The 13,568-nt window shown below is 39.4% G+C and overlaps 1 protein-coding gene across 1 annotated transcript; it reads left to right on the forward strand.

The window, feature by feature from the left end:
* Positions 1-4,691: 4,691 nt before the first annotated feature.
* Positions 4,692-10,988, forward strand: LOC111228980 (aquaporin-3-like). Its single transcript, XM_022755115.1, has 6 exons — positions 4,692-4,887; positions 8,376-8,502; positions 8,794-8,931; positions 9,086-9,201; positions 9,301-9,518; positions 9,696-10,988. The coding sequence occupies exons 1-6, from the start codon at positions 4,780-4,782 to the stop codon at positions 9,889-9,891; spliced, it is 903 nt and encodes a 300-aa protein (XP_022610836.1). The 5' UTR covers positions 4,692-4,779; the 3' UTR covers positions 9,892-10,988.
* Positions 10,989-13,568: the final 2,580 nt, after the last annotated feature.

The following is a 13,568-nucleotide window of genomic DNA, read 5'->3' on the forward strand; positions in this document are numbered from 1 at the left end:
ATCATGGTTCTTACAGTAAGCTGTATGTATACCAGCTGTACATGAATCCTGCAACTCATATTTACAGAACATAACCTTTACTTTGCTTGTGTTGCAAATTGTACCAAATAGTAGCAACTATACAAAATATAAATGTACATACTGTACTCCAAAAACAAATCTGACAAACATATTTGTTGCTACATTTCTGTTCTTTATGGTTAGTGTAATCGCTGTGTCTTAATGATTAGTTAATTTATATTGCAAAACATTTCTTCTTTGTTTATTGTTCCACTGAAACACCCTCTGCACTCTACACACAGCACCAGAGAATTGCCACACTCCTCTGGTTTACCAGGAACCACAGTAGAATTTGCATCTGGTAAATTGAAGCTTTGTGTTGTCATCTTGTTTATGTCTCCAGTTGTTGGTTTATCACAACCTCAGTGATGATCTACAGGACGTGATGCACCAATTAAGCTTTTCCTGCATATCTGCTATGTGTAAATGCAGAGTTGTATTTATGGGAAGAAATGATCATAATATATGTGGTTAACCGCCTTGTGTACATCCCTGACAGTAAGTAATGCACTAGGGAATACAGAAGGCCTTTGTGTTATAATCTGTGATCCAGATGCAGATGGAAATGGTAGTTAAAGGTGTACAGTGAGAACGCTTGTTGCGTGACAATCTCTCTCTCTCTCATGCTCTGTAAGGTTCGTCTAAGATTTCAGCTGGAGAGCCTTCACAGGTTACTGAGAGGGCGATAAAATCTGAGTTGCATGGGGGGGTTGTGATCAGTGAGGGTATAGAATTTAGATGGAGAGTGGCATAAAAGTCCTCACTGTAATCTTTTAGTAGAAACATGCACAATTTAAATGTGGTGTGAAAAATTTGTTCACAGAAATATAAGAGGTTTAATTACTGAAAATATTTTAAAGGCAGCTTGTTATAGATAACAGTGAGTCTGAAGAAAAAAATGTCCATTATTAAATGGTCCCGTTCCAGCATACACGTAGATCTGCGGTATCTTTGTCATATCAACAGTTAGACACATACACTAGTAATGACGTGTGCTGGTTGATGACGAACTGCTCACACCGTGAATATTACAGCTTATAAAAATTCTTAATTGCCACGCAATGTGTATGTGTTTGCATCTCAGCAGCTGTTGACATAGAAAACATTCTTTTGATTACAGCGCTGCATAATTACAGAGAAAGTGGAAATGTACTTGAGGCAGGCTTTAGGCACTATGCACCGGATTCAGTATAACAGAGAGAGAGTGTTTATATCATCTGATCTTGACATTGTGATGATTTGTGTCCCTGTGAACACCTTTAAGTGATTCACCAAACAATAATCACAATTTTACAGTTACCGGGAACCTGACTTGGAAAGAAAATAACACAGTACCACCGAATGCATGATACTGAAATGTGGTCAAAGTATTGTTGTGCATTAGTCACTGATATCAAGACCTGACATGACTGCAGATTTCTCTTTAACGCAGTTTGAACTGACATCATGGGGCTTTTTGCCAGGCCACACATTTAGTTATCAAATAAAGCTTATTGCTCTATTGCAAGCTACACACATCCAGCCATTAAGAAATATTTAAGATATCTTACAATGGAGTGACCATGACATGGTTAAAAGTGGCTGAAAAAACAGAAACACTACTACCGAGTAAGGGTTTTTTTTTGTTTTTTTTACCATAGAGCTTCCTTAAGAGATCAAAAAATAGGAGATTTGAAATGATGAAATGGACAATTACAATTTCCTGCTCTAGGTCTAGAACTCCAGTGTATTAATCCTTTAATTTCAGTGTCTCTGTCTGGCCAGAGGCAGTGTGTTAACTTGCGCCGTCTGTCGTAGAGATATCAATCTTTCTTCATCTGTCTGCACCTGTCCTGACTTCCAGCACCTGATGGAAAACAACTGCCACACTGGCACTCCTACTGCAGACAAACACATCTGGTAGACACATGGTAGCCTACATATTGCCCATCAATCACGGACATTCAAAACAGGCGTCCATGCCATTTCCTTAGGACCTTAGAGTTTTGAAAGAAAAGAAAGAGAACATGAAAAAACAATATGTATTAAACAGTAACTTTTTATTGTTAAAACTTATTTTTCCCAGAATGCGGACAGAGATATGATTTTGGTTGGGATTCTAGCTTTCCCTAATGTTTGTGGGTAATACCATTCTTTTTTTCTTTTACCATTTACTCTCCTGTTTTTCAGCAAACTATTCCAGGAAAAGTTGCTTAAAACCATGTGGCCCAAAAATGCAGCTTCCCTGGTCTGCTCGATGGGATTCCTTCTGGAATCAGCGGTCAAGTAAAATGTGTGCACAGATGCACCTAAATCTGTCTCTGTATGGAAAAAGGCTGCTGAAGATAGAATGTTTACAGGACAAATACTAGTAGAAATTTTCGGATTTTAGAAAGATTATGATTTTGAAGCAAGCTATCAAATGCGTTGATGCCTTGAAATTAATACGCACCACAAGATGAAGGGAAAACAATCCAGTGAGACTCTACAAAAATGTTTTGTGTAAAGTGCCAAGCAAATCAAGCATATTTCCAAACCTGTTCCCTTCACTGACCATGGGCACTGAAACCTGTTCAGATATTCACAGCGTAGAAAGCAGAGAAACAACTTGGAGAGGAGTCAGTTGCCTCGCACTCACATTCATACTTGTGGTAAATCGAGGTGACCTGCAGTCACTGGACTGTGGGAGGAACCTCAGGGTGGGTCAATGATCACACCCGCCACACTGACCCACTATCTTTCATTTTATATTGTCCTCTCAACTGAAAGTTCCTGGCTCTTAGTGCCATCCAATTATTCCATAAAATATTCAATACACATGCAATGTTTTCACTGAAATCTTACTCAGAATCCTGGGAAGACAGGACTCTCATATATCATATATCATATGACATCTGCTTCCATGCCCCCCTTCCTCGTGAAGTTTGCATATACACAGTTCTCTGTGAACAGTTGCACAACTTTCATGACGCATGTTGGTTGATTGACACCAGCATTGTGACTGACATGACTCAGATTGCCTCAGGGTTCTTCAGTGATCACACATGTCGCATATCTAGAATTTGCTGAACCACTGTTTGGCCGTGCTTGCGCTAAGATTCATTCCAGCAAAGTGGAATATTTTAACAAAAGATATACATTTATATTGGCTCAGGAATTTGATTTCATAAGTATCTAGTAAACTCTTACTTTCAGTATGTGCACAAAATTGTTTTGCAGTCTAATGTGAAGGTGATCCAAGCTGATACTGTACTCCACAGTCGCAGTAAAATAGGAATAGCCCAAACAAAACAAAAGAACTCCAAACAGCGTAAAGAAATGGTGCACTGATTCCTACCGATAGAGGCATGTCTCTGTGCTTTTAAAAGTGGAAATGTTCTCACACCTCTATTGAAACCAGACAAAGAAGGTATAATATGTGGTGATGAGGTTTCAGACAGGGGACAAAAGAACAGGTCAGAGAAAACGAGGTGAGGGACAGAGAGGGAAAAGAGAAGGATGTCTGTGAACGGGTGGGAATGAACCAGTACGAGCTGCAAACAGGTATGGATTACATTTGTGTGTGTGTGTGTGTGTGTGTGTGTGTGTGTGTGTGTGTGTGTGCTTTATTTCTACTCTTATGAGGACCAAATCCTTCACAAGGATGTGGAGGATCCAAGCTGGGCATTTTATAATTCAGTGTTTGGGTTTAAGGTTTGATTTAGGATTCTGTTCATTTTAATAATATGGAGTTGGAGTGGATTATGGTGGATACAGGCTACAACAGAAGATGTTGCAGTGCAGGCGCTTCTCCTTTCTATCTGTACAGTAAGGCTATGCTTTTCCATATGTGATTTATTTGCATAATCTAAGAAAGAAACTGACTGCAAAACAGAGAAGGAATAAAAAAGCAGAAATGTTGGATTCAGCTGATTCTAGGAATGTTGAAAGTGGCAGACAGGTAAAGTTCAATTTGGTTTTAGGTTAATATCAAATCAGACAACACAGATTACATTGTAAATCAGGTTTTACCACATTAAGTGTGCAAGATAACATTATCGCTAAATGTATATTTGATTAAATATAACCACAATCAATAGAACAAGATACAAATACAATTCCCAGTTGCAGAGAAAGGTTGCTGTCTCACTTATTATGAAGTGTCGTTTACTAAATTCAGATCTGAGGGAGAGAGAAGAGGCATCATCAGGAAGTTTTTCTGTTCCTGTAGCTGCCTGATCTCAGGCAGATTTCCAAACCCCGCAAGTAAGTAACCATTTGTCAACATATTTTTGAATCCAAAATTCTAAGTACATTATGAATACATAATGAACCAGAAGTTTAAAAAACAAAAACAAATGTGAGAACTGGAGTATTGTTTGGACAAGCTATGGGTTGCAGGTATGCAATGAGTGAGATTAATGATCGAGCTCACAGGTATAGCAACGTAAAGAGTGTATGTGTGTGTGTGTGTGTGTGTGTGTGTGTGTGTGTGTGTGTGTGTGTGTGTGTGTGTAAAGAGAGAGAAAAGGAGAGAGAGGACCAGTGAACAAACAATAGTGTGAATCACACGGTGACAGGCAGGGAGGCGTGGTGCAGAAGGTGGGGCCGAGCTCAGGCTTGGCACCAGTCTCCAGTCCAAGCCCATCTTGGCTCTATAAGAGGAGCCCGGTCCTCCCAGCCTCACAGCCACTCAGGAAAACTTATCTACCTACTTTGTGTGTGACTTCTCACAGTCTCATCAGCCTCTAGCAAGAAAACATGGGCAGACAGAAGGTGTATTTGGACAAACTGTCCCGGTTCTTCCAGATCCGTAATGTGCTCCTTCGGCAAGCGTTGGCAGAGTGTCTTGGCACCCTCATCCTTGTGGTAAGTGTATATGTGTGTGTGAGGGTCTGTGTGAGAGAGAGAGAGAGAGAGAGAAAGAGAGAGAGTGCATGAAACTTTCATCACATCATCTCAGGCTGAAAATGATGTTAAAAGAGCTGCCAAGCTTTAAAAGAAAAGGATACAAAGTTCATGTTTTGTAATATACTGTATGTTGATAATAAGTGAACTCTATCCTCTCTCAGAGTGTTTTCTTAAGTACCCTCACTATTCAGTTTTTTTCTTTTGATGTTGCAACATGATCAATTACTCTCTATATGACAATGTTTGCATTCTATCATTTGTGATGAATTATTGAAAAATGTCATTCATAAGCCATATGTAGACTTCAAAGGGAATTAAGTGACAGCCTTTGTATTAGAAGAGCCAATGATTGCTCTTTGTTTAAAGGGGTTACTGACATTGGCAAACTGAGTTCAGAACAAACAGGTAGGTGTCCGGTCGCTCAGGTCTGCAGTGTTCTGTTGACAAAACCATATTTACAATTCACATAATAATATTTGCTTGGAGCTGGGATCCAGGATCCCGGATCCCAAACCTCATGCCATTCTTTCATCACATCACAGGGAGGTTGGTGTGTGTTTATGTGCATAAGGTGCACGTTAATGTCAGTGCCAAACAATAACCCAGCATCACAGGCTTTAAACATCAGTTACTATTTAAGTTCTCTGTTTTTGACACAGACTGATGCATTCCACACTGGACAGAGACTGAATAGTGTTTTTGTCTTCTAGCTTTGCTACATGCAGTCAGAAAATCTGAATCTGAACATCACAGCATTGTTCTGATGTTCAGAGTAAAATGTGTCCTATGTGGCTATCTTCTGTACTAAACAAACAAAATAAAAAAGACTTATAGCCCAGTTAGTCAGAGGCTACCATTTTATTTAGAGGCATTTTTTATTACCCCTGTTTGGGCAGAAAAGTGACACTTAGGTTAAAATGAGTTTAACAGTTAATATTTTAAACACTAGTGCAAAAACCAAGTTTAGTGGGCAACCTAAAGGCTCCTGTACTGGTTTAACATTGACTGTGTGGCTGTGATGCATTTAGTGACTCACTGCATTAAACACTCAAAGCCAATTATGAAGGATTAGAAGCATGCTGCATTTTATTCTGATATATAGTCCAAGTTTTATGTAAAACATTTTAAAGATCATTCATATTTCCATCAGATGGAGCAGTTTGCATGAGCTTAAGTCAGAATTTCAAGTGGATTAGTTATAACATATAGACGATTATATAGAATACAATAGAAAACAATATAGAAGTAAATTGTATCAACACAGATATGCAATGGAAAATGACATATATATTAGAGCCACAGACTGAGAACATTTAATAGCTGTTACTGGTCAGATGAGACTGAATTTACCATGATTACTGATGGGACAGAAAGGTGTGGTGCAGTTATTTAATGGGTGACACATGTCGGTGGCAGCACTGGGAGCGTCCGTGGCAGAACAATAGGTGTCACATCACAGAAATGCCTGACATAATATTGCTGCCTGTATCAGAGATCACAGATCACAGAGGTCTCTCTCTCTCTGACTCTGTCTTTGTCACCAGCTTCTTCCTCCAGATAAGACGATCAATACATGTTGCTACTGGTGTGAGCAATTAAACAAAGCAAACTGCTTATGAGTAATAATCTGTTACTGTAAGATGACTTGGAGAGATCGGTAAATTGTGTGATGGTGTGTGTCTAGGTGTGTGGGTGTGGATGTGTGTATACCTCTTTTGTCGGGCATTCTTGGCACTGTGCCAGTAACTCTCAGGCAACCTGTTAGGATCATAACACAGGATATTTCTGAAGACACTGAGAAGAAAAATGTCAAGCACAGGCTGGTGTGACCTTGAAGGTGCCCCCTATATGCAGGCAATGTATTTGGCCATCCTGCTGTAACTGTTTTGTTAACCCGTCATTGCACTCTCAAAACATGTACAATATTTTCCACTTCAAACAACTGTTCTCATATTTGACCGGGAGAGTAGCCGTGAGGAGGGATTTTGAGGCTCTTCATCTTGAATCTGAAAACATCATGCAGGTAGTGATTTAGAGACTGGTTCCCAGCCAGCAGTTTTGTTTAGTTTTTTGGGTTTTTTTTTTTTTCGTCTTCAGCTCCTTAACAATTGCCAAATGTATGTTTCAGTAGGCTGACTGCTCTGGGGTTTTTTTTTTATAAGCTCCCCAACTGTGTTAAAAGCTGTGAGTAGCTGCATGGATGCATGACCAGATGAATCACTGCTGGGGTGCAGTTAACCAACTAAAACATAACGACAGCAACATAGCAAGTTTGCTGCGATTCCTCCACAGAGTGAAGAGTTAGGAATAATAATTGTGGCTCCCAGGATTCAGTGTTGGATTTAAATGAGACCTTTCTCGTGCAATGTGATCTAAGTAGCGAAGTTGGCACTTGCGAGGTAATGGTCCTGCATTTGCAATCTGATGCTTCTGACATTAAGAAGTGAAAAGTCATGAGTTTTTGCATTTTTATTTTCACATCAGACTAGTCCAAAGTTGCATAACACCAGGGAGACATCCGCCCACACTCCAAAAATAAAACGGCTAAGCACAATTCTAGCATGGGGTAGATATATGTAGTGTTTTTTTCCAGTACTGGCTGGTCTCATCAGGGGTGGAAAAGAGTTTAGACTGAGCCCAGTGATGATGAACGACCTTCAGGCGCCAGTCCCTCTGAGTGTGGTTCCCTCAAACTAACCTCAACATCTAAGTCGTGTGGTCTGACTGAAAAGCATCCTCATCAGGGGGCTTAGAGAGCAGCAACCTCAGCATGGACCACACATACCTCTGTTACCAGGCACATACAGAGAGGACACGGGGATATACACACACACACAAACAAACACGTAATTACACAGTATGACACCTGCTTGGCAGTACTGTACATCCTGTAAACCCTTCTTCTTTAGACATCGGTCACTTTGCCCAAAAAAAAAACAAAAAAACATATGTTTTCTCATTTTCCCTTATTCAAAGTGGAAAGTTTTTTTTTCTTTCTCTCCCAGATGAATCAGCTGGGCAGTAGCAGTGACACTTCTCCCACAGTCAGGGTCAACACAGTGACCTTTTCTGTACATCCAGTTACTGCACTCCTCTTATGAACACAGTAGAGCTCATTTAATGTTGAGTAGAGCTCATTTAATGGCTCTTTGTTTTACTGGTTTCACTGATAATGATCACATTGCGTCATTTCAGTCCTTGACTTGACCTTGACCTTAATGAACAGTATTCATGTTTTGTTTTTTTTCTTCATACAGCACAGAGGTACTGAATACATTTGGTCTCTTCTTTTGTTTTCCTTAAACACACAGAACAAGTACCTTAACACTTGAGGTTAAATTTAAAATCACACATATCATATCACCATAATTAGATTACCTGTTGTCTCTGCGCAGGAAGTTATTGGGAACAAGTGTAAACTTGTTATCCTACCTCTTTTTCTCCAGATGTTTGGCTGCGGTGCTGTGGCCCAGCTGGTGTTGAGCGGCGGTTCACATGGCATGTTCCTCACCGTCAACTTTGCCTTCGGCTTTGCTGCCACCTTAGGCATCCTGGTCTGTGGCCAGGTATCAGGTACACAAACAATTTTACTTACAATTTTAATTTCTTTTTAATTTTACTTAATTAAAATTACATCTTCCAAATTAGATTTCTCAGTGACTCATTTCTTTTTTATTATGGATGCATAGGAATCAGTATTTTCAGAGCATTACATTTTTCAGACAGATTGTCTGTCGGACCACATTTTAACCTGATTTATCCCTGGTCTGGGTTAGTCTGTATTTTTGTCTTTATTTAGGTAATGGTTTTTGCTCATGGTCTATGGTATATGTACTGACATACTGTCACCGTGTACATTTTAAGGTGGCCATCTGAACCCCGCAGTGACCTTTGCCCTGTGTCTACTTGGAAGAGAGCGCTGGAGAAAATTCCCCATGTACTTCCTCTTTCAGACAATCGGTGCATTTTTTGGAGCCGCCATCATTTTTGGCATGTACTACGGTAAGAGACCACTCCAGATGCAGAGCCAAATTTAAATGATCTTGTTACCACCATATATGAACAAATTTATGGTTTTGGTTTTGCAAAGTCTAAGTACACAGCTGTCTAAACAAAAAATATTTTATGTCATATTTTGTCATTTGTACGCCTTTAGATGCCCTGTGGGACCATCCTGGATGTTTCAATGTGACTGGGCCTAAAGCCACAGCTGGCATCTTTGCCACCTACCCTGGAAAACATCTCACCATTGTCAATGGCTTCTTTGATCAGGTACTCTCTTGAAATATACACTCAATTTTAATTTTACAAATATGGATATTGCAGCTCAGGTTTCTCACTTACCTTTTCCTCTTATGTTACTCTCTCCAGATAATTGGCACAGCAGCGCTAATAGTTTGTATTCTGGCTATTGTGGATCCATACAACAACCCCATCCCCCAAGGGCTGGAGGCTTTCACTGTGGGATTTGTGGTTCTGGTTATTGGATTGTCTATGGGCTTTAACTCAGGCTACGCTGTCAATCCTGCCAGAGATCTCGGACCACGTATTTTCACCTCTATGGCTGGGTGGGGCAGTGAAGTTTTCACGTGAGTGCACAGATTTGAAGTGTTTTCCTCATGAATTGTTTATCACAATTTGAATTCCTTCGCAACACTCTCACAGTGCTCACCATCTAATGTCCCTCGTTCGCCTGGGGACAAGCTAAAAGCAAATTTGTATAATTGTATGTATTGTATTGTATAATTTCTTTTTTCACTCCTTAGGGTTAGAAATGGCTGGTTCCTGGTGCCCATTTTTGCCCCATTCCTTGGCACCTTCATTGGTGTGATCATCTACCAGTTGATGGTTGGCTTCCATGTGGAGGGAGAAATACGTGACAAAAAGACCTTAGAGGAGGAAAATGTCCGACTCACCAATGTCAACGCCAACAACGCCAAGGCTACCAAAGAAATGCACTGAGTGTGTCAGAGATATCCCGCTACACACACTAAAAGATGCACATTCTGTAAATACACACACCAACATTTTTCCTTCCACAACTGTGGTAGCCACAACTGTTTTTTAACAGACCATCTTTACAGGTGTTGGGATATCTCCCAATATAACTGTGTGTATGTGAAAACAGGCCACTCTCTTTACATTATCATGTGATTGTATTGTATGGTAGAGGAACAATTGTATATGAGTGTAGAGGAGCGAAACACGACTTCAGAAACACAGAATTACATTAATTCTAAAGAGATGAACATTTGGCTCTTAGTGTCTATCACACTCTGGTTTAAACAGTATTGTATGCTCCATACTAATGTAGTGTTATATCACTTTTTTAAAATAGTTTTGCACACTTATATACAGTAGACATACCTAGAGAGATGCACATCTTTCCAAAACAATTTCTATGCATTTTGTTAGTCCGGAGCCTTTCAATGGTAAGATTTGAATTCAGGGAAATTGCCAGGAAATTGGGAAATTAAAATTTAAAACTTGAAACTTGGATGCTCAAATAACTGTCAGTGAATACCTGCTTGAGATTATAGCACACCGAGAGAAATGATGCTATCTATGTAGACCGCTGTTGTTTAGAGCTGACAGATGGTGGTGAGGCTGCATCCTTCCCACAGCATTTTTCACTTCACCACTGCCATCTTAAAGCGGCCATATTAAAGCTGCTGTCTTTTTATATACTCTCTTTGCCCTGTAAAAGGCCTGACCAGCAATTCCTAAACAAGCTCACAAACTATTGTGATGTCATCGGCTACCAAACTTGACTATTTACCCTTTGCATGAACCAAGTGCTTTCGAAAGCCATTGTGGCCGTGTAGTTTCATGTTTGAAAATATCAGATGTATGTTAACAGTTATCTTATTTGTACAGCAACTATCAGTCTTAAAATCGTTATGTTCATTGTTATGCCTGTTCACGTGTTTGTTTCTTGTGTATGACTCCATGATTGGGTGCTAACCTGGACTGTGAGCACCTTTATATTTTGTATGTAGGTTGAGTGGAAATACTTTTGTATTGATACAATAAAGTTTTGTTTTTTATTGTTGCAGGCATGCGGCTCATGTTACTCTCTTGTTATCGCTTTTTTTCTTGTTTGTCACAATTGCCTCTCATTTCTGGGGGAGGCCCTAACCAGATTACATCAGAAAAAAATTCAGTTGGACAAACTAAGAAGTTGCACCTCTATGTAAGCAGCCCAGATTGCACTGCTTGTGGTGGGACAACACTGGGTCAGATGGTCAGAAGATATTTTGGGGAAGACTAAGCAGATTGAAGTAATTGGTTTGGTTCTATTTAGTCTTCAAATTCATCAGTTTTCAAGAACTTAGGGTCACATGGTGCCCAGTGGCTCACCTGGCAGAGCGCATACTACATCTGCTTAGTCCTGACAGCAGCAGCCATAGGTTAAAATCCAACCTGTGGCCTTTTGCTGCGCGTCATTGCCTCTCTCCCCAACCTCACTGTCTCTATCACAATAAAGGCAAAAATGCCCAAAAAAATCACTTAAAAAAAAGAAGCTTGGTTTGCAATATTGTTATTCAGAAGTTTTTTATACGAGAATGAATAGAAATTGAATGTGGTGGGAACTTTCAAGGTCACAAAAGAGATAATATATCTGTGAAATCAGCTTAAAAAATACTCCAAAATCTGTTGGTATATGCATGTTTTTGTGATTCTTGAGAGTTAAGGGTATAGCAGCAGAGTTCAGAGTTAAGAGCTAAGCAGGAAACAGAACTACACAAAGTGATCTCTCCATTCACTCAGCTATGCTCTTTAATAGGGATTTTCTGTTCCCAAAAGGAGACCTGCTCCATCATTATGCAGTGCACAGCAGTATTTTATACTGCTATTTCAAGGCTGCGCTTTATTTCCAAGCATAGCTCAGTATCCACAGACCAGAACTGGGCCAGCGTCCTTCAGTGCTTAAATCAAATCAGCCCTGGTCCTCCATGCCAAAGGTTCCTTTTGATAGAAACTTTTGCATACTTGCCATTTATCATCAAAACACAAAGACATTTAAACAGGTTTGCTCTTTATCCACCTTAATACGCCCATTCAGTGATTAATTTTTGAACAGAATATCATACAAAGGGCAAATCTGTTCTTGCAGTTTGGTGTTTGGATTCTGGCAAGCCAAAATGAATCAGCAGGTTTGTACAATTACTTCCAACAGGTCTTAGCAGGTCACCTTGCATGTGTAGAAGAGATTACTTGAGTCTCAAAAGAAAAACTTCATGGCATTGTTATTATCAAAACAGACAGGGTTATCAGATTTTTTTTTCATCTTGAAGATTTAAATCAATCAACTCAGAATTTTTTTTTAGAAATGCAATAAATTGACAACACAGATAGGTTTAACACAACACCTTAAAGTGTAAAGCTAGATCTATGGATTGTAACAATGGATCACATCAGTATTTGTATGTGAATTCATTTAACTCTACTGTTTTGATTCACTCTCTCTGCTCTCATCAGTGTCTTTTTTGGCCACAGCAGGCAGCTGTTTTCAGGCACTATACTCAACCTGCCCCGCACCAAATGGCAGACAGACAAAGTAAGCATCTAGCCAGTGAACACAGTTTAGTATCTAGTAACTAGAGGCAGATGTTTCCGTCAGGAGTTGCACAGCGAAAAGAGAGTGAAGATTCCACTTAGATTTGCCAGGTGGCTCAAACGTCACTTCAAGTGTTGCTCTGTACCAGCTGTTTGCCAACAAGTTTGGAAAATTGCAACTTAAAAGGTGATTTACTTCATATATTCATTGAAAAGCTAATTTGAAAACTGGAGGTAGATTAATGGCAGATTTTATAAATATTAGGTCACAGTTGTGTCACTCTCTCTTAATTCTTGTAATTATAAGCATGTCACATACCAAGTATATTCCTTCCTATACCTAAAAATCTCACTTATGTTCCCTAGACTGGGGAGTCTCATTAAAACATTTGCACCTGGGAAGATTTCATTCATTTATTATTTGTTTTAGTCAAAACTATTTTGATATGGTCATGCTGTTGTGAAAATTAGATGCGAAACTAATGCTTATTTGCTTTCTTGTCAAGACTTAGATGAGGTGAGAGACTGTTGTCTGTGCATCATGTATGGAGCTTAGTGTCACATAAAGAGTGGAGACAAGGGGATATAATTAACTTGGCTCTGTTCAAAGTTCAAAAATTTGCTTTCCAACACCGCGTAACACATTTTGTCTTGCTTGTTTAATCCTAAACACAATTAAATGTAAAAACCACAATTTAGTCTGTGTTTGTATTTCTTGCTGAGGTGCTAGCAAGGTGTATTTATGAACCTTCAGCTTCCAGTCTTAATGCTAAGCTTAGCTAATCACATGCTCTAGTTCCATACTTAATGCACAAGAAAATGGCATTGGCTTCTGATTTAACTCTCAGCAAGAAAGTAAATAAGCATCTTTAACCAAAATGTCAACACCAGCAGACGAACAATATCACACTCATGATGACTCAAAGAATCAAAGCCAGACTTTTGTTGCCTGATGGGGTTTTTTGGGACATGTTTGAACAAAAAGAATCAGCAGCAAGAATATTCAAAACAGCTCCTCACAACATGAAATTACATTTTTTTTTAAAACTCAAGTTTCTGCAAGGTGTCTGCAGTGAAAA

This window comes from Seriola dumerili, unplaced genomic scaffold (genome assembly GCF_002260705.1).
Source record: "Seriola dumerili isolate Sdu_G_001 unplaced genomic scaffold, Sdu_1.0 BDQW01000017.1, whole genome shotgun sequence".
Classification (NCBI taxonomy): domain Eukaryota; kingdom Metazoa; phylum Chordata; class Actinopteri; order Carangiformes; family Carangidae; genus Seriola; species Seriola dumerili.